This window comes from Heterodontus francisci, chromosome 18 (assembly GCF_036365525.1).
Source record: "Heterodontus francisci isolate sHetFra1 chromosome 18, sHetFra1.hap1, whole genome shotgun sequence".
NCBI classification, from domain to species: domain Eukaryota; kingdom Metazoa; phylum Chordata; class Chondrichthyes; order Heterodontiformes; family Heterodontidae; genus Heterodontus; species Heterodontus francisci.
In genome coordinates this window covers 11,004,670-11,025,942 of record NC_090388.1, presented here as the reverse complement: position 1 = coordinate 11,025,942, position 21,273 = coordinate 11,004,670, and the positions used below count along the sequence as shown (strand labels likewise).

Below are 21,273 nucleotides of genomic sequence, written 5' to 3'. Positions count from 1 at the left end.
TCTGGCCGGCCAATATTTGTTGCCCATCCCTGATTGCCCTTGAACTGAGTGCCTTGCTTGACCATTTCAGAGGGCAGTTAAGAGTCAACCACATTGCTGGTGTCACATGTAGGCCAGACCAGGTAAGGACAGCAGATTTCCTTCCCTAAAGGCCATTAGTGAACCAGATGGGTTTTTAGAACAATCAATGATAGTTTCATGGCACCATTACTGAGACTAGCTTTCAATTCCGGATTTTTATTAATTAACTGAATTTTATTAATTAATTGAATTTACATTTCACCAGCTGCCATGGTGGGATTTGAACCCATGTTCAGAGTATTAACCTGAGCCTCTGGATTCCTAGTTTACTGACATTGCCAGTACCCCACCATCTTCCCCAGCCTGCCCTGCGAACTTCAGTGTTTTGTGCACATATATGCACACATGAATTAGGAGCAGGAGTAGGCTATTCGTCCCCTCGAGCCTGCTCTGCCATTTGATAAGATCATGGCAGATCTGAATGTGGCCTCAACTCCACTTTCCTGTCTGCCCCCATAACACTTGTCTCCCTTGTCTATCAAGAAACTATATAACTCAGCCTTTAATATATACCCTCAGGTCACTCTGTTCCTGCACCCTCTTTAGAATTATACCCTTTAGTTTGTATTGCTTCACCTCATGCTTCTTACCAAAATGTATCAGTTAACACGCCTCTGCATCAAACTTCATCTGCCACATATCCACCCATTCCACCAGCCTGTCTAACTCCTCTTGAAGTTTCTCACTATCCTCAAAGTTCACAATACTTGTAAGTTTTGTGTTACCTGCAAATTTTAAAATTGTGCCCTGTACTGCAAAATCTCGTTCATTAATATATATCAAGAAAATCAGTGGTCCTCATACCAACCCCTGGGGAACCCCAGTGGATGCCATCCTCCAATCTGAAAAACAACTGTTCACCTCTACTCCCTGTTACCTGTCACTCAGCACACTTTGTATCTGTGCTCCCACTGTCCCTTTTATTCCATGGGCTTCAACTTTGCTGACCAGCCTGTTATATGACACTTTATCAAACGCCTTTTGGAAGTCCATGTACACCACATCAACTGCATTACCCTCATCAATCCTCTCTGTTACCTCACCAAAAACTCAATCAAGTTAGTTGAACACAATTTTCCTTTAACACGTGCATGCTGGCTTTCCTTAATTAATCCACATTTGTCCAATTGACTGTTAATTTTGTCCTGAATTATCATTTCTAAAAGCTTTCCCACCACTAAGGGTAAACTGACTGGTCTGCAGTTGCAGGGCTTATCCTTGCACCCTTTTTTGAACAATGGTATAACACTTGCAATTCTACAGTCCTCTGACACCTCCCTCGTATCTAAGGAGATTATAGCCAGTATCTCCAGAACTTCCACCCTTACTTTCCTTAGCGTCCTTGGATACATCCCATCTGGTCCTGGTGACTGATGATTGAGAATAAAAAAAAAATGAAAATCTTACAGCTGAAATTTTAAATTTAAGAGGAAAACACTAATGGGAAGTCGTTTAATTTTTGAAGCTTGATAATTATATATTTAAATGATGTATTTCCCTCAGGGAGCTCTATCGAGTGACTGAGAGCCTGGAGAGAGAGAAGCTCAGCCTTCGGAAGCAGCTCGATCTCCTCAGGTAAGATTATGAAATCAGTACTGGCTCCGACATTGAATCTTGATCATAAGTTGTGGTTTATAAAGTCCTGAGACCCCAGGGTGAAGAACAATAATCCAGGGCAAGATGCCTAGCCAGTTGTGATTTGGCCACAAAAGATTTGAGACTTGGTCAAAGAGCAGGATTTATATATTTTTAAGTAATGTTGTTATGTCAGACGTTACCAGGATCAGAGTCTGTACATTGAAGGTGGGGATTAAAGGTTTTTTATTCATTTGGCCAGGGCGGGATTGAAGAACAGGCTTTGATCAAATAAATATCACTGCCTTGTGCTATTGAACATCTTTGATCTTGAAGTGACGAAATATTAAAATAGTAGTTGGCAACTGTAAACAAATGGAATCCGAGAGTTGAATCATGGTAACTTCAGTAACAGCGTACGAATATGTCTCATGCCCATCGCTTTTGTGAGAAGGTGGGAGGAGGTTCATGTGCAGCATAAACACTGGCATAGATTAGTTGGGCCAAATGGCCTGATTCATTGCTGTAGACTCAATGTAATTCTATGTCATCCAAAAAGGCAATTTTCAATGAAGACCAGCACAAAAAATACATCATGTTTCTCGTGGACAGTTGGGGATCAGAAGTATGGTTGTGCAACTTACCCTGCCCTTTTAACTTAACCTATTCCTTTAATTTATTCTGTCCCTTTAACACCATTGCTCTATATTTGAAGCTGGTTTCCAGTTCTAATTGCAGCTGGTTGTGCGTTTCATGCTGCAGGCTAATAAATGGCTATCTTTTTAAAGATTGCTTTGCATCTGGAACAAGCTGTGACACCTTGATGCATGATGTGACTTGTTAGATGCAAAACTCAAAGGCAGACGGAGGTCACCTACAATGTCTTTCTCTGAGGCTGTTCTGCTTTTGTGGTTCCAAGTTTGGAAAAACTTCACTAATTACAGACAAACACCTCTTTAGCACATTATTTTGTCGTCTTATTTAGTCTGTTAACCTCAGTGATGCCAATTTTCCATTCAGACTCATTCCTGATCAACAGCTCATTGCAATGTATTGATGGTAATGTCTATTTCAAAAAAGAAAAAGCTACCTCAAAGGGGATTGTTGAAACCATCTATAACTGGACAATATATATTGAAAGAGGCAGCAACAGCTGGTAAGCTTCAGGGATTTAGAAATGTCCAAATAGCATCTAATGGCATTGGTCAAATCATGTAAACGTTCACTAGAGTCGTGTAAAATTTCGATCAATTTGTGTAATTTAGGTAACGAGCAGATTTGAGAAATGTAAAAAATGTCACCAAACATCATTGATCCCTCAAATTAGCCGGTTGTTTAATTGCAAAGATTGACTGGGATGCACAATGTATTTTGATGCATAATTATTCTGATAAATCTACCATTCTCTACAGTGTAAATTAAAGATTGTTTATTTGATTCATGCTCATATTTTTGGGTAGCATTTTATTACTTCCATTGCATTTAAATATACTGCAGGGAAAAAAACAAACATCTTCGAGATGAACGGGATAGATCCCTGGCCAGTTTTCAGGTGGGTTTTTGTCTTTTTTTTAAAAATGTCCTCAACTTACTAACATTGTGTTTGTCTTCTCAAATAAATTGCTGTAGTGCTGCTGTAATTGTCTTGATAATTGAAAGTGCTACATGACTGTGCCAAGATTTCATGGGGATCACACGTGCACTTTTGATGAAGAAACTATAACATGATTCACATCTTTATAATTTCACAGAAAACTTCCATCCCTGGGTTTTCCTCCTTCCAGATTCATAGAACAATGGCAGTCAATGATCAGTATACAGGGAGCAGGGTGTTGTCGAACAGGTCAGTTCCCAGGGTCTGTGATACTCAATAGGCTTACTGTCCTGTTTATTATTTCAATTCGCAGTTTGAGGGTATATTCAGTAAAAAAATGGTAAATAACCAAACAAAATTAAAAGTTGTATTCTCCGTGCTTAAAAATGCAGGGGTATATCTTTAATGAAGAAAGGTTTATCAGGGAACCTTGGACACATGGGGGCAATGCTTTAATTTTGAATTTCTCTTTGCTGTGTGCAGCCTGTTTGTTGCACTGTGTGGTCTCTATAAGATGCCCGTGCAAGCGTGTGTGCGGCCTGTTTGTTTCCAGTGGCAGTGTGCCTGCGCAGCTTAGAGGTGACGTTACTTGGGGGTGGAAATAGACCTTGTTGTATCTGTTTTACAGTTTGGGGATCCATCACCCGAGTTCGAAAGATACCTGAAAAACATCTGATCCAAAATTGGCAGCAGCCTGAAACAGGCTTTAACAACCTTACGCATATAAATAGAGGTTTTAGTCCCTCACTAATATTGGGCAAGATGAGTGGCGTAGGTGTTGGGCCTTGTGTCTCATTGAGCACTCTTCAACCATTAACTGAAACTCTGGTTTTATAAATAACATTCTAAAAAAATATTTATGTGGAACCAAGAGACACCTCCCCCTGCCCCCCCCCCCAAATCCTGACTCCCCGACCCCATGATCCTCAAACCTCCAACCCCACACTTCTGCCAATATTTTCTCTGTAAAGTGGACGAGTGGGATGGATCCCTTGATCCTTGCCAGATGAATCAGACACAGGGTGGCCCTTGTGAGGAGGGGGCAATGTGAGATAGGTTTAGTTACACCTGCCTGTTTCAGGATGGGACTGAGTATGTTCTTGTGATAGGACTTGTGACCAAAAGCGCGATCAAACAGGTAGACTTTAAGGAGCATTTTAAAGGAGGAGAGAGAGGTGAGAGGTTAGGGCAGGGAAATCAGAGTGTGACATAGATCACTGACAGCAAGGCCACCAATGGTAAGGTGGGGATGTGCAGGAGGCTTGACAAAAGAATGGAGAAATAGGGGTGGGAAGGTTGTAGATAGGGAGGGGAAAGGCCTTGGAGGGATTTAAATATGAGGATGAGAATTTCTTATTCAAAACGTTGCTGGACTAGGAGCCAATGTAGGTGAAAGGTCTGCAAATGAAACCCGACCCGAGCCCGCCCCGGCCTGAACCCTTTCATTTTTTTTACCCGCACCTGACCCGACCACTGGAATGTTCAGTTAACCTAGCTTCCGTTTTTCACTTTTTAAGCTTGTGCAGATAAGCAACAAAAACTGTAACTGGACTTGAAAGGTTGTTTAAAAAGTACATTAAGATTGGGGCCACGTACCGGGGGTGGTGATAGTGTGTCCGACCTGGCCCGACCCGACTTGACCTGAGCCCGAATGCCAGACCCAAAAGAGCGACCCGACCCGAACCCGAAATATGTTGTCGGGTCCCGTCTGGTCCGGGTCAGGTAGCCATGCTTTAATGTAGGTCAGTGATCACGAGTGATGGGTGAATGGGACTTAGTGTGAATAAGGTTATGGGCACCAGTGTTTTGGGTGAGCTGAAGTTTATAAAGGGTGGAATGTGGGAGGCCAGTTCCGAGAACATTGGAATAGTTGGGTCTAGAGGTAACAAAGGCATGGATGAGGTTTTCAACAGCAGATGAGCTAAGTTAGGGGGAGGGGTGGGTGATGTCATGGAGGTGGAAGTAGGCAACCTTAGTGCTGGTGCGGATATGGTTTAGGAACTCGGCTTAGGGTCATAGAGTCCATCAAGGTTGCCAACAGTCTGGTTCAACCTCACGCAGTGGCCAAGGAGAGGAATGGAATTGATCGTGAGGCTACAGCTTCTGTTCGGAAGCAAGGATGATGCCTTCTGTTCTCTAAATGCTTAACAAGAGGAAATTGTAGCTGAATCAAGACTTGATATTGGACAAACAGTGAGAGCCACATGTCATCAGCGTACGTGTGATGTTGTGTTTTTGGATGATATTGTTGATATGTTGATATTTGGATGATGTGATTTGGGTGGCGCAGTGGTTAGCACCGCAGCCTCACAGCTCCAGGGACCCAGGTTCGATTCTGGGTACTGCCTGTGCTGAGTTTGCAAGTTCTCCCTGTGACCGCATGGGTTTTCGCCGGGTGCTCCGGTTTCCTCCCACAGCCAAAGACTTGCAGGTGACAGGTAAATTGGCCATTGTAAATTGCCCCTAGTGTAGGTAGGTGATAGGGAATATGGGATTATTGTAGGGTTAGTATAAATGGGTGGTTGTTGGTCGGCACAAACTCGTTGGGCCGAAGGGCCTGTTTCAGTGCTGTGTCTCTAAATAAAAAATAAAATAAAATAAAAAAGATATCGCCGAGGGGCAGTATATAGATGTGAAATAAGAAGGGCTTAAGGATAGATCCTTGGGGGACACCAGAGGTAACTGAGCAGGAACAGGAAGAGAATCCATTTGAGGGGTTTCTCTGGCTGCGATGGATAGATAGTGGAACCAGATGAGAGCAGTCCCACCCAGCTGGAGAGGCGTTTGGAGGAGGATGAAGTGGTCAACCATGTCAAAGACTGCTGACAGATTGAAAAGGATAAGGAGCGATAGTTTCATTGTCACATAGGATGCTATTTGTGACTTTGATGAGTGCTGCTTCAGTGCTGTGGCAAGAGCGAAATCCTGATCAGATTTTTTGAAAATTCGTTCATGAGATGTGAGCATCGCTGGCAAGGCCAGCATTTATTGCCCATCCCTAATTTGCCTTGAGAAGGTAGTGGTGAGCTGCCTTGGAGAGAGCTGTGGAGGTGACAGCACAATCAGGGTTCTTTGGAGATGGGACAGGCTCTAACCCCCAACCACCCCACCTCCCCTCCCCTCCCCTCCCCTTCTCTCTTTCCCCCCCCCCCCCCCCCCGCCACCTCTGTGCTCGAGAAGAGGAGGCAAACCTGTGATTCTTACTAACTGGGAATAGGAACAAAATCAGTTTATGTTTTACACTTGGCACATGATCTTATTAACTTTTTTAGGAAAGGTAGCAACTGTGAGGACCTCAGCAGTTCAGAGCCATTCTCAAAGAATTTGGAACATGCAAGTGGACACAGCCACATCAGGAAAGAAACAAATAAGGAATCTGAAGCCAAAATAAAACAGAGACTGTACTTGCAGAGAATTATTTCAATTGAAGAAGATCCATTACCACAGTTCCTTGAAATGCATTCTACAACTCACTTAGAAAATTGGATTGAGATGAATGAAGAGGAGGAAGAGTTAGAACAAGAAAAGAAAAGCCAAGGAACAGAAAAGGTTCTTTCACCTCCAAGGAGAGAGCCTGTTGGTAAAGAGGCTTTGACACAAGTAAGTGGAAAATCTCCAGTCTTGCATCGCAGATTGAACACAGCTAACACCATTAAACTAGAAAAAGGCATTTAGAGGGTTTTAAGACTTTGTTCACAGCCAGAATATAAGATAACACCTTTAGGGCATTGCAGTGGAATAACAATATTTGGATATACACACACATGACTCTGAAAGAGTCTTCAGCCCGACCCCTGCACTTTTTCCATATCCTGTCAGACTTTTCTTTTTTAAATATTTATAAACTTACCATGGCAAACTCACAACAACTTGCAATTGTATAGTGCCTTTCACACAGTAAACCATTCCAAGGTGCTTAACAGGAGCATTATCACAGAGCTGCGTAAAGAGATATTCGGGCAGATGACCAAAAGCTTGGACAGAGATGTAGTTATTAAGGAATGTCTTAAAAGAGGATAGAGAGGCTGAGAGCTGTAGGGAGGGAATTTTAGAGCTTAAAGCCAAAGCAAATGAAGGCATGTCTGCCAGTGGTGGAGCAATTAAAATCAAGGATGCTCAAGAGGCCAGAATTGGAGGATCACAGAGATCTCAGAGGGGTGTTTAGGGCTGAAGGAGATTACAGAGATAGGGAGGGGGTGAGGCCATGGAGGGATTTGAAAACAAGGATGAGAATTTTAAAATTGAGGCGATGCTTAACTGGGACCCAATGTAGGTCAGCGAGCACAGGGGTGCTAGGTGAACAGAATTTGGTGCGAGTTCGGACATGGGCAGCAGAATTTTGGATGATCTCAAGTTTACTCCTTGAAGGTGTTGATTTTTTTTTTACTTGTTGCAGGATGTGAGAAATTCAGGTCAGATCAGCCCAGGTTACAAAGCCTTGCCGGGGTTTCTGATAATTGTGTTTGATCAGTGACTCTCTGAATTACCACCAGATTCTGGCTCAACTGGAAAAGTCATTGTTCTGTTTTATTACAATTTTTTTGTGTATTTTATAAGTCTCCTAACTGAGTTGTCAAGGGCAATTAGGGATAGACAGCAAATGCTAGCCTTGCCAGTACACACTCATCCCATGGAAAAAAAAGTAGCAAAAGCTGCAACTGCCTTTAAACAGCTGACATCTTATTACATTACATGCCGTGTAGAATATATGACAGAGTACATAGTGCAGCCCCAAGAACACCCATCACCCTGAATATAGGCTTAAAAATGAGTAGTTATGGTGAAAGTGCTGAGTGACACCAGTCTGTTAGAACAGACTCACCACTGTGGCAAAATGCATTTTGGTTATTTCCGATGCTACAATTGATGCAGCTGGAATATTGAATGCTTCCAAAGTGTCTCATGACAAAATTCCTCGACTAATCTTTAGGATAGCTTTCCCATCTTGAGCACTGTGCAAAGGATGAGCAGAGATTGAGAAAGCTTACTCTCAAAGCAGCTCCCAGCCCCGTGATCTCGACCTCTGAGAAGGACATGGCCATCACTTCCCGATTCCCCTCCAAGTCTCACACTATCCTGATTTGGGTGTATATCCCCAGTCCTTCATCGTTGCTGGATCCAAGTCTTGAAAATATCAACCCAACACCATTGTGGGAGCATCTTCGCCACAAGAACCGTCTCCATCACCATATCGCTCTTATATAAAAATCACGCCTTGCTGCTTACCTCTGCCCTGCTCACGTATTAAGCTGTTGCTCCCCTTTCAATCTGGACCTCTCTCCTTAACCCCACCGCGTCCCTACATAGTCCAGCCAGTAATCTTGAGAATGTCATTAACACCTGCTGTTTAATGAAACACCGCCAACGAATTGGAGATCAAAATCTTGCCACTCAAACTTCTTTGTCGCAGACGTTTTTAAGGGGTCTGGTGGTGAGACTTATTGCTCTGTTAGAAAACGAAAACCATAGATGTTTACAGCAACGGAGGAGGCCATTTAGCCCATCATGTCTGTACTGGCTCTTTGCCAGAGCAATCCAAACTAATCCAACTGACCTGATCTTTCTTTGCCTCAAATATTTATTCTGTTTTACCTTTATAAAATGAAATGGTCTCTGTCCCACCTAACCTTCCTGATTGGGTCTGCTGCAGATCCCGCCTGCGTTCCACAAATAGCAGTTGATGCTCGATAAACAGTTAATTTTAAAACTGAGATTCATAGATTTGTGTTAGCCTAAAGTATTAAGGATATGGGGCAAAGGTGGGTATATGATGTTCGGTTGCAGATCAGCCATTTGCGCCACACAAGTGTCAGGCAATGACCATCTCCAACAAGAGAGAATCTAACCATCTCCCCTTGACATTCAGTTTCGTTTAGTTTAGTTTAGTTTAGAGATACAGCACTGAAACAGGCCCTTCGGCCCACCGAGTCTGTGCCGACCGTCAACCACCCATTTATACTAATCCTACACTAATCCCATATTCCTATCACATCCCCACCTGTCCCTATATATTTCCCTACCACCTACCTATACTAGGGGAAATTTATAATGGCCAATTTACCTATCAACCTGCAAGTCTTTGGCATGTGGGAGGAAACCGGAGCACCCGGAGGAAACCCACGCAGACACAGGGAGAACTTGCAAACTCCGCACAGGCAGTACCCAGAATCGAACCCGGGTCCCTGGAGCTGTGAGGCTGCGGTGCTAACCATGGCATCACCATCGCTGAATCCCCCTATCAGCATCCTGGGGGTTACCATTGACCAGAAACTGAACTGGAGTAGCCATATAAATACCGTGGCTACAAGAGCAGGTCACAGGCTAGGAATCCTGCGGCGAGTAACTCACCTCCTGACTCCCCAAAGCCTGTCCACCATCTACAAGACACAAGTCAGGAGTGTGATTGAATACTCTCCACTTGCCTGGATGGGTGCAGCTCCAACAACACTCAAGAAGCTTGACACCATCCAGGACAAAGCAGCCCGCTTGATTGGCACCCCATCCACAAATATTCACTCCTTTCACCACCGACGCACAGTGGCAACAGTGTGTACCATCTACAAGATGCACTGCAGCAACGCACCAAGGCTTCTTAGACAGCACCTTTTAAACCCGCGACCTCTACCACCTCGAAGGACAAGAGCAGCAGATGCATGGGAACATCACCACCTGCAAGTTCCCGTCCAAGTCACACACCATCCTGACTGGAACTATATCGCCGTTCCTTCACTGTCGCTGGGTCAAAATCCTGGAACTCCCTTCCTAACAGCACTGTGGGTATACCTACCTCACATGGACTGCAGCGGTTCAAGAAGGCAGCTCATCACCACCTTCTGAAGGGCAATTAGGGATGGGCAATAAATGCTGGCATAGCCAGCGACGCCCACATTCCATAAATGAATTTAAAAAAAAATCTCATTAAATGGCGGAGCAGTCTCAAGGAGTTAAATGGCCTTCTCCTGTTCCCATGTCCCTATGAATCAGATAGTTCATGTATGAAGGACATGACTACTCTGAAACACAAGCAAGTACTTGGTGAGACAATATTTGATATTAACTATTAGGTTGGTTCATTTCAGAGCAATGTTTATGATCAGATTTACTTATTTCAATCAGTGTAACATGTCGTCTTGTAATGATACAGAGTAAAGAACTTGCCACACTGCCGCACACAAGTGGGTTGATTGTCTTACTCAACTGAAACACAATGTCTTCTAACTGTCATCCACCGTTCCTAACTCCTCTATCTGAGTGAAGAAACTCTACGCTTTCTCTATAACGAAACCCATTTGCTATGCAGTTCATTGGCCGAAAGCACTCTGGAGCATCCTGAGAACATGAAAGGCAGTGTTAAACACAATTCTTTCTTTTCATCAGGTTCAAAAGGCTTCTCTGTTTATTTCTATCCTCACTTTGCTTTCCCCAGAGCAGGTATCCGCGTTGTTTTTGTTTAGGCTCTGGCAAAAGCAACTTCCAGTTAACATAATCAAATTTTACATAGGTACATTTTTTAAATCTGTAGGAATTTGCTTTGCTTTCAAAAAAATTAGAAGTAATCTTTAGTTATAAATCCTTTGTTTATTTGTTTGACCATATTTTGACACATCCCAAGCTCCGACAACCCTCTGTGTAACAAGCATCCTCCTAACCCCTCTCCCCACTCTGAGTGATAATGTTAAATTGATGATCCCTTGCCACTGACTCTCCAACCAGAATAAATAGTCTCCCTATTCACTTCATCAAAACTCTTCATCATTTAAAAAGAACTTCTATTTCTCTGCTCCAGTGGGAACAGTCCCAGGATCTCTGGGTTCTCCTCATAAATATAGTTCCCCATCCTGGTGAATCTACACTGCCCACTCTCTGGGACTTAATGCCTTTTCTATAATGGGGATCTAAACCTGCACCCAGTCTCTAACTGTGCCCTGACTAGTATTTTGTGTAATAGACCTGCTCAAAGCTGATTTTTGAGGAGATGAATTGATTCATTTTTCAATGTTTTTAAATAAAACAAACAATCTTGTCTTTGCAGGACAGCGAATTGCACTCCAACCCCGACCGTTTATTCAAAATAATTTTTGTTGGGAATTCCAGTGTGGGGAAAAGTTCCATTTTAAGACGGTTTTGTGGAAATAGTTTTTGTCCTGGAATGTGCGCTACTGTCGGTAGGTGAGGCGATGTCAGCTTTTGTCACTTGTCATGTGATGTGGATTTATTTTATTATAGCTAACTTTATGAAGCTAATATCTGTTCCAGGTGGGAATGTTCTTCATCTTTGAGCATTGAATTCAAATCCCCAGTGCAGTGGAGAGAGGTGGAAAGTGCTGGGAACTGAAAGTTATGCGGTTCAAATTTCATTCTGCGGTATTACTAACTTGTTCTTGCATACTCCTTCCATGTGCTCATTAACCCAAAAGGTTTGTTGAACTGGTGGAATCCACATGAAGTGTTGCTGATATCAGACAGTTCAGTTTTAAACTAGCAATTTATTTTTACCTGTGCGTCTATCAAAGGCTGATTTTAGTGACACTTTCAATTGAATATAAACTTCTCCATAAAGTTAAGAGCCGATCTAACTGAACTGTTCAAAATTATGAAATGTTTTGAAAGGGAAAATAGCTCAATTATTTGACTGGTTCGTGAACTGGTAACAAGGAAACTTAAACTTGGGATTCCGATTGAGACTTCAAGGGATGGGTAGAAGGGGTTTTTTTTCACACAAAGAATAATTAGAATGTGGAATACTTATCAACAAGCATCTACTAAAACCCACTGAATTTCAGAAGTAGGAGGAAATTAGATAAAGATTGAAGAAAAATGGGAAAGGGCCTGAGGAACAAGTGGTTTGAAATGTGATTGAAGTAGGCCGTTTCCCACAAGGTGAAATGTTTCTTTCAGTGCTTGGGTTTTTACGATCTAATGAGGAACAAGACACAGTCCCAGCAGGTTAATTATTACTAGTTGATAGTATATCGCTTTCATTGTCTTTAGCTCTGTGGAATGTGTCACATGTAGCCCAGGCAGCAGGTGGGACTGGAGTCACATGTAGCCCAGACAGCAGGTGGGACTGGAGTCACATGTAGCCCAGACAGCAGGTGGGACTGGAGTCACGTGTAGCCTAGGCGCCAGGTAGGAAATTCTCTTCTTTCAGGCATCTGCTTCATTTTTCTCTGCAAAGGTCACACAGTTGTTGCCTCGACCAATCCCTGTAGATGAGATTGAGGGCAAAAGTCAGCCTGATATTTGTAGGGAGAAGATTGTTTCTAAACAGTAAATTCATTTTAACAAATTATAATTTATAAATGCTTCTGTAATAAAACTGTTCTTACTTCCAGGTATAGACTATCATGTGAAAACAGTAAATGTAGATAATTGTCTGCTGGCTCTGCAACTCTGGGACACTGCAGGACAGGAACGGTGGGTTAACAGCAAGTTAAACTTATTGTGGGTGTTTTATAAGGAATACTTATGGTTTGCATGCTGATAGGCTAGAATAAATTGCTTAGCATGATCACCTGCTACATTTAATTCTGTATGGTGTCATTTAAGGTGTCACCCGTGACTCCGTTAGGAGCATTCTCACCTCTGAGTTAGAAGGTTGTGGGTTCAAGTCCCATTCCAGGGTTTGAGCACAAAAATCTAGGCTGACAGTCCAGTGCAGTAGTGACGGAGTGCTTCACTGTTGGAGGTGCCGTCTTTCAGATGAAACATTAAATCAAGGTCCCGTCTGCCCTCTCTGGTGGATGTAAAAAATCCTATAGCACTATTTTGAAGAAGAGCAGAGGTGTTCTCCCTGGTGTCCTAGCCAGTATTTATCCCTCAATGAAGATCACAAAAACAGATGATCTGGTCATTATCACATTGCTGTTTGTGGGAGCTTGCTGTGCACAAATTGGCTGCTGTGTTTCCTACAGTGCAACAGTTACTACACTGCAGAAGTACTTCATTGGCTGTAAAGTGCCTTTGGAGGTCCTGAGGTTAAGAAAGATGCTAGACAAATGCAAGTCTTCCTTTATGGTGACTCTACCATTCTGATTCAGCAAAAGTTAGTACTATTCTATTCTAGTAAACAATATTCTATCAAAATGTAGTTCTTTGAAAGATTGAACTTATCGTCCATTTCTCGGTGCCCTGAGAAGGTGATGAGATTCCTTCCATAGCCAGTCAGTAACTTGCTAGATCACTTCAGAGAGCACCAAGAGTTAACCGCAGTGTGAACAGGGGTGATGTGTAGGACAGACAGTGTAAGGACAGCAGGTTTTCTTCCCAGATGAGCAGCAGTGGATGGGTTAGGCTTTAATGGTCATTTTTGTAGTGTGTTACAATCCCGTTAGGGATCGTTAACTTTTAAAAAGCGAAAGTCGAATTTCCAGTTATTACTGAAAAAACTACACCATAAGATTTCATGTTTTAAGCAAAAAACTTTACTGTACAAGAGTTAAACAAAGCAAAACACTGCTAACTTAACATTACATTTGGAAACACTAATATTTTAAACTTAAAATCTTAACAGAACATGAAGACCAATACTTTAAACTCTAACTCTCAACAGAACACTCCTATTTGACTTTTACTTCCCCACAAGAATTCCCCTATACTTTACAGGATCTTGGTGGTTTGTTCACTTCTTCTGAGGCCAATCCAAAGTGTACTACAGCTGTCAGGAATTCAGTTCGATTCCTTAATTTCTCAGCTGTCTTCCGATTTATGAGATCACCTCCTGAATCTTGACTTCCCGGCTTGAGCACGGGCCTGCTTCAAAATAGAAACACCCTTGGTTCCCGATGGCATCTTTGCTCCTGAGTCCAGCTGCTTTCAAAGCCATCAGCTTTCCAAAAGCCAACTGCTTCCTCTGTGACCAACAGCCTGTCGGAAGCCAAGCGTTTTCCAAAAACCAACTGTTTGTCTGAAGCCAACAGCTTTCCAAAAGCCATGGCTTGTATGTCAGCAAGCACACTAATCGAAACACCAACAGGCACCCCCTACATCATCTATCTTCATAGCAATGTCATACGTGTAGGATGTCCCTGGTAGCAACTTAAACTAATTTTCTCCAACATCCAAAACATCTCTTTGATTTCTAATATCCACATGAATAATTGATATTGTTAACAATGATAGAAAAATCTCTTCTAGACTTTGTGGTTCCAACTGCCCAAATAAGCATGCCCACCTGTGGTTTTCTAGCCCACACCTCACTAACTCTGTGTCTGTAAGCACTCATGGAGAGATTTTTTAACTTTAAATCTTGGGTGGTCTGCAACCTTTTGAAATTCTTACAGTGACACATTTAATTTCCCGAAACTAAAAGTGACTTCTAAAATATTAATATGAACCAGGTGATCGTAACAAGTGTTAACCAAGTTTATTGAGTTGAATTGTGCAACTAGCCATGATAGGATTTCAACTCCCAACCTCTGGCTTACTAAGTCAGATCTATAACCATTATCCTTCCACACTAATTGCCATGACATAGAAACAGACCATTAGAAATTCCATTATAAACCAATATCAGCAATTCTAAAATTACGTATCACTGCCCTTTTCTTGGTGCGTGAACAGACAATTCTTGCTCTTTTAGATATATGTCTGGGCCTTGTAAATGTGTTTCTGGCTGTTGCAGATATGCATCTGGATTTTGTGGATTATGCATCACTAAGACCGCCTATTTCTACCTTTGTAACATCACCCAACTCTACCCCTGTCTCAGCTCATCGGCCTCTGGACTCACCTATTCCAATGCTCTCCTGATCAGCCTCCCACCATGCACTCTCAGTTAATGTGAACTCATCCAAAACTCTGCTGCCTGTGTCCTAACTCGCATCAAGTCCCATTTACCCATCACCCTTGTACTCGCTGACCTACATTGGCTTGGTGGCAGGTAAATTGTTAGAATCTATTCTGAGGGACAGGATAAACTGCCACTTGGAAAGGCACGGATTAATCAGGGATAGTCAGTGTGGATTTGTTAAGGGAGGGTGATGTCTTACTAACTTAATTGATGTTTTTTGAGGGCGGCGTAGTGGTTAGCACTGCAGCCACACAGCTCCAGCGACCCGGGTTCAGTTCTGTGTTCTGCCTGTGAGGAGTTTGCAAGTTCTCCCTGTGACTGCATGGGTTTCCGCCGGATGCTCCAGTTTCCTCCCACAGCCAATGACTTGCAGGTTGATAGGTAAATTGGCCATTGTAAATTGCCCCTAGTGTAGGTAGGTGGTAGGAGAATGGTGGGGATGTGGTCGGGAATATGGGATTAATGTAGAATTAGTATAAATGGGTGTTGTTGGTTGGCACAGAATCGGTGGGCCGAAGGGCCTGTTTCAGTGCTGTATCACTCTATGACTGTAAGTAACAAGAAAGATTGATGAGGGCAGTGCGGTGGATGTGATCTACATGGATTTTAGTAAGGCATTTGACAAGTTCCCACATGGCAGACTGGTCAGTAAAATGAAAGCCCATGGGATATAGGGGAATGTGGCAAGTTGGATCCAGAATTAGCTCAGGGACAGGAAACGAAGGGTAGTAGTCGATGGATGTTTTTGTGAATGGAAGGCTGTTTCCAGTGGCGTTACACAGGGCTCAGTCCTTTGCTGTTTGTGATATATTTTAATGAGTTGGACTTAAATGTGGGAGGCATGATTGGGAAATTTGCTGGTGACACAAAAATTGGCCGTGTAGTTGATGGTGAAGAGGATAGCTGTAGACTCCAGAAAGATATCAATGGTTTGGTTGAGTGGGTGGAAAAGTGGCAAATGGAATTCAATCCAGAAAAGTGTGAGGTAATAATTTGGGGAGTGCAAATAAAGTGAGGGAATACACAATAAACGGGAAGATATTGAGAGGGGTAGAAGAAGTGAGAAACCTAGGAGTGCGTGTCCACAGGTCCCTGAAGGTGGCAGGACAGGGAGATAGAGTGATGAAGGCATATGGAATGCTTTCCTTTATTGGACGAGGTATAGAATTCAAAAGCAGGGATGTAATGCTGGAACTGTATAAAACGCTGGTTAGGCCACAGCTGGAGTATTGTGTACAGTTCTGGTCACCACATTACAGGAAGCACATAATTGCTCTGGAGAGAGTGCAGAGGAGATTTACAAGAATGTTGCCAGGGCTCGAAAGTTGCAGCTATGAGGAAAGATTGGATGGGCTAGGGTTGTTTTCCTTAGAACAGAGGAGGCTGAGGGGTGACTTAATAGAGGTGTACAAAATTATGAGGGGCCTAGATAGACAGGAAGAACTTGTTTCTCCGAGCGGAGAGGTCAATTACCAGGGGGCACAGATTTAAGGTGATTGGTAGAAGGATTAGAGGGGACATGAAAATCTTTTTCACCCAGAGGGTGGTGGGTGTCTGGAATTCACTGCCAGGAATGGTGGTGGAGGCAGAAACCCTCAATTATTTTAAAAGGTACCTGGACATGCACCTGAAATGCTGTAACCGGCAAGGCTATGGACCAGGTGCTGGAAGGTGAGATTAGATTGGGCGGCTAGTTTTTTTTCGGCTGGCACGAACATGACGGGCTGAATGGCCTCCTTCTATGCTGTAATTTGCCTATGGTTCTATGGCTCCTGGTCCAGCAATGCGTCCATTTTAAAATTCTCATTCTTGTTTTAAATCCCTCCATGCCCCTGCCCCTCCCCATCTCTGTAACCTCTTCCAACCCTCCAGTCTTCCGAGATATCTGCGCTCTTCTAATTCTGACCTCTTGAGCATCCCCGATTTCCTTTGCCCCACCATTGGCAGCCATGCCTTCAGTTGCCCGAGCTCTGGAATTCCCTCCTTAAACCTCTCCATTTCTCCACCTCCCTCTCCTTTAAGACACTCCTTAAAACTTATACCTTTCACTAAGCTTTTGGTCACCTGTCTTAATATCATCCTCTTATGTTGCTTAGTGTCAAATTTTGCTTGATAATTGCTCCTGTGAAGTACCTTGGGACGTTTTCCTACGTTAAAGGTGCTACATAAATGCAAGTTGTTGTAGATATGCCTCTCGGACTTGAAGCTTACTTAGCTTTATGACAGAAACTCTTTAGCGACAGCAAATGACTGACTAACAGAGAATGGTGCGTGACTACATAAATATCCATCAGTGCTTTAATGTTGACACATGGGGAATGTTCTTTCCTTTAATTTTTAAACTATATTTTGTGAATTAAAAAAAATGGCAACAGCAAATTTGACGTTTATGAAGATAATTTTAAATTAACTTTTCCAATCTTTCAGTTGGGTGCGTTTGTTGTTGAACGCTGTATGATGACTTGTTTAATGTTGCAGGTTTCGCAGTGTTACGAAGCAGTTCTTCCGTAAGGCCGATGGGGTTGTTCTGATCTATGACATCACAGCTGCGATGACCTTTAGGGCTGTTCGGCAATGGCTGGAGAGTGTGCAGGTTCCATCCCTAATCCTCCTATACTTTGTGACAACCCAGATATGCTTAAATAGTTCTGTATCATGGTACCAAATTCCGTTTAATTTTGTAACGTAACCTTCCCCCTTCAGTGTTATTTGTCTATTGGTAACTTTTCAAGTCCGCAAAGTCACCGGAACTGATGCAAATAGACTCCTGCTTTAGTTTTAAGATGAACTGTTGTGTGAATCACAAAGGTCGCTGTCCTCCTTCCGAGGCCTGTGACTGTGATGAATTCTCCTGGACAAGACTATGTACTAGGATTGTGTCACAGGCCTCACAAAGACTATGGGCCAGATTTTCAAAGTGGCAGTGGGAAACAGGAGCCTGGTCTGGTTTTTGGTGTGAAACCTGCCTCCTCTGGGAAGCTGATTCAGATTGCAATTTCAAAGTAGGAAAGCCTTAATTGGTATGGAGACAGGTTTCCTGTGCTCTTAGAACCAGTGGGATTGAAAATGGCAGTGGGTCAGATCAAGTCTGGGGCTCATGTAGACTTCCACCGAGGCGGCTGGTTGTCCTGAGGGAGAGATCTGCCTTCCACAGCACCAGAGGGAAGCAAAATGTCACAGGGGAACTTGGAGGCCTGGCACTAGAGGCAGACCAGATCCTGGTTTCATAGATACCCAACTGGATCTAATTCTGCAGGCCATGAGGAAGAGGAGGGAGATCCTCTTCCCAGAAGGTGGCAGGAGGAGGCCACCTCGTCATGCAGCAGGGGCACTTCTCTGTTCAGTGTTATCCCCCTCTTCCTCCTCTCGCACCTCCTACTGCTCCTGCGATGAGCTGCCTCCTTCCAGGGCTTCACTGTCCTCAAGGTCCACACCTCTCTCGAGGGCCATGTTATGGAGAGCACAGCAGACCACCACAATGACCAAGACTGTTGCAGGAGGGTATTGGAGGATGCCACCTGAACGATCCAGACACCAGAATTGCATCTTAAGAAACCCAATGGTTGGCCTGCTGAGCGGATGGCATTGGTTCTTTCGCCTCTGTGCCACTGTCTGGGGCTCCCGTAGCGGGGTCTGTAGTCATCAATTTCCCTTGTCCCCTTGGATTCATCCAAACACTTAGGGGTTGGAGTGAAGATCTGAGGGAGCCTGGACTGGTGGAGGATAAAGAAGTCATGGCTGCTCCTAGGAAAGTGAATACACAAAGGGAGGAAACTCTTATTCTGGTAGCGGACCATTTGGACGTTCAGAAAGTGGAAACATTTCCTGCTGATATATCTCACTGACCGGTCATTGGGAGTCTTGATGGCTTCATGGCTACAATCGACGATGCTCTGCACCTGAAAGAATGCAGTTATTGGGGACAGAGAAGGATATTCCGTTATTGATCCCAGAATTTATGGGAATGGTGTGTAAAGAATGATTGACAACCCAGGGTCTTTTCTGTCTTGAAAAGAGGATTTTGATTGGGGATGTGATAGAATTGCTTAAATTCTGAAAGATCTTGACAAATTGTTTCCAAGTAAACATTTCTGCCATGTTCAGATTTTTAGCACAATGGGTCATACTGACAAATTAAGAACAACAAAAGCAAATAGGAAATGTAGGAGGAACCTTCTAAAAAGGTGTTGAGTGTATGGAACAGATAACAGGCACAGTGTTGGAACGAGAAATATCGACAGGAAGAAGGAACCAGACAGGGAATTCAGGGTTATTGGAAATGCACCAAGGGAAAACTGTGGATAGGAGAGCTGGATGGGCTGAAGGGATACGGGTAAGAGGGCTCAATGGGCTGAAGGGGTCTGGATCGGGCACTATCATGTCCGGTGTCAATATCCATTCAGCAATATTCTGTGTTTGAGGCTGGATGCTGGGAGCTATATTAATTTGTGGAGTTGTTTTTGATGTGACGCAGAGTCTTATTGTGTTCACAGGAGGGAGCGGGTCCTGAGGTTTTAATCCTCCTCCTGGCCAATAAAACTGATCTGGAAAGTGAGCGTGAGGTTGCTATTGAAGACGGGCAGCGATTGGCTAAGGTTTGCATTCCGAGATCTATCATGCTCACACTTTAAAACACCTATAAAGCTTACAAAATATTCTTTTTGCCAGAAACAGCAGGGTCACCTGAGGAACGGGAGGTTCCCAGACATTGGCACTAAGTCTATGAGCGGCGATAGTGCAGAAACTGAGCCCAACGCCAAAACTGGCTCAATGACCCGCTGTTAAAGTGAAGGAGCAACAGTGAAAAGCTGCATAACCCACAGGCGATTGGTCCAACAGGGAACTTGGGTCCTGGTACTGCTTGACAAGTCAAGGTGGGAGTCATGTTAAGGACGCAAATTAAATTTCCAATGTGGCTGCCTGGCACCATCAATATCCAGTGGAAAATTTCTCACATCTACTCTCCAGATAGATGAAGATTTTATCACCAGATGTCACTCAGTTCCCTTGCTTCTAATCCCTGTGCAAACCCTTGGAGTTGGAGCTGCTTTGGCCGCAGAGTCGATATTGGTGGACAGCGACCAGTTGACTTTGGTCTCTGTCTTAGGTTCCTCAAGCAAAGTTTTTTTTTTTTTTGTTGTGGCTCAGTTGGTGACACACTCACCTCTGAGGAACAAAGAACAGCACAGGAACAGGCCATTCGGCCCTCCAAGCCTGCGCCGATCTTGATGACTGCCGAAATTAACACCTTCTGCACTTCCGGGGCCCATATCCCTCTATTCCCTTCCTATTCATATATTTGTCAAGATGTCTCTTAAACGTCGCTATCGTATCTGCTTCCACCACCTCCCCTGGCAGCAAGTTCCAGGCACTCACCACCCTCTGTGTAAAAAAACTTGCCTCGCACATCCCCTCCAAACTTTGCCCCTCTCACCTTAAACCTATGTCTCCTAGTAACTGACTCTTCCACCCTGGGAAAAAGCTTCTGACTATCCACTCTGTCCATGCCGCTCATAACTTTGTAAACCTCGATCATGTCGCCCCTCCACCTCCGTCGTTCCAGTGAAAACAATCCGAGTTTTTCCAACCTCTCCTCATAGCTAATGCCCTCCAGACCAGGCAGCATCCTGTTAAACCTCCTCTGTACCTCTCCAAAGCCTTCACGTCCTTCTGGTAGTGTGGCAACCAGAATTGCACGCAATATTCTAAGTGTGGCCTAACTAAGGTTCTGTACAGCTGCAACATGACTTGCCAATTTTTATACTCTATGCCCCGACCGATGAAGGCAAGCATGCCGTATGCCTTCTTGACTACCTTATCCACCTGCGTTGCCACTTTCAGTGACCTGTGGACCTGTACGCCCAGATCTCTCTGCCTGTCAATACTCCTAAGGGTTCTGCCATTTACTGTATACCTCCCACTTGCATGAGATCTTCCAAAATGCATTACCTCACATTTGTCCGGATTAAACTCCATCTGCCATTTCTCCGCCCAAGTCTCCAACCGATCTATATCCTGCTGTGTTCTCTGACAATCCTCATCATTATCCGCAACTCCACCAACCTTTGTGTCGTCCGCAAACTTACTAATCAGACCAGCTACATTTTCCTCCAAATCATTTATATATACAACAAACAGCAAAGGTACCAGCACTGATCCCTGCGGAGCACCACTAGTCACAGTCCTCCATTCAGAAAAACACCCATCCACTGTTACCCTCTGTCTTCTGTGA

General features: G+C 43.7%; 1 protein-coding gene across 7 annotated transcripts in view; it reads left to right on the top strand.

Annotated features, from left to right (window-relative positions):
• Nucleotides 1–21,273, top strand: part of cracr2aa (calcium release activated channel regulator 2Aa) — a 114,796-nt gene that overhangs the window by 71,810 nt on the left and 21,713 nt on the right. For 5 of the 7 annotated variants that reach the window (XM_068050248.1, XM_068050245.1, XM_068050247.1 and 2 more), the window contains 8 exons: nucleotides 1,585–1,656; nucleotides 3,154–3,208; nucleotides 3,408–3,499; nucleotides 6,523–6,850; nucleotides 11,283–11,415; nucleotides 12,586–12,667; nucleotides 17,520–17,634; nucleotides 19,535–19,636. In XM_068050248.1, coding sequence (XP_067906349.1) covers nucleotides 1,585–1,656; nucleotides 3,154–3,208; nucleotides 3,408–3,499; nucleotides 6,523–6,850; nucleotides 11,283–11,415; nucleotides 12,586–12,667; nucleotides 17,520–17,634; nucleotides 19,535–19,636 — 979 coding nt within the window. The remainder of the gene's footprint in view (nucleotides 1–1,584; nucleotides 1,657–3,153; nucleotides 3,209–3,407; nucleotides 3,500–6,522; nucleotides 6,851–11,282; nucleotides 11,416–12,585; nucleotides 12,668–17,519; nucleotides 17,635–19,534; nucleotides 19,637–21,273) is intronic. The other 2 variants (XM_068050251.1, XM_068050253.1) reach the window with 1 other exon arrangement.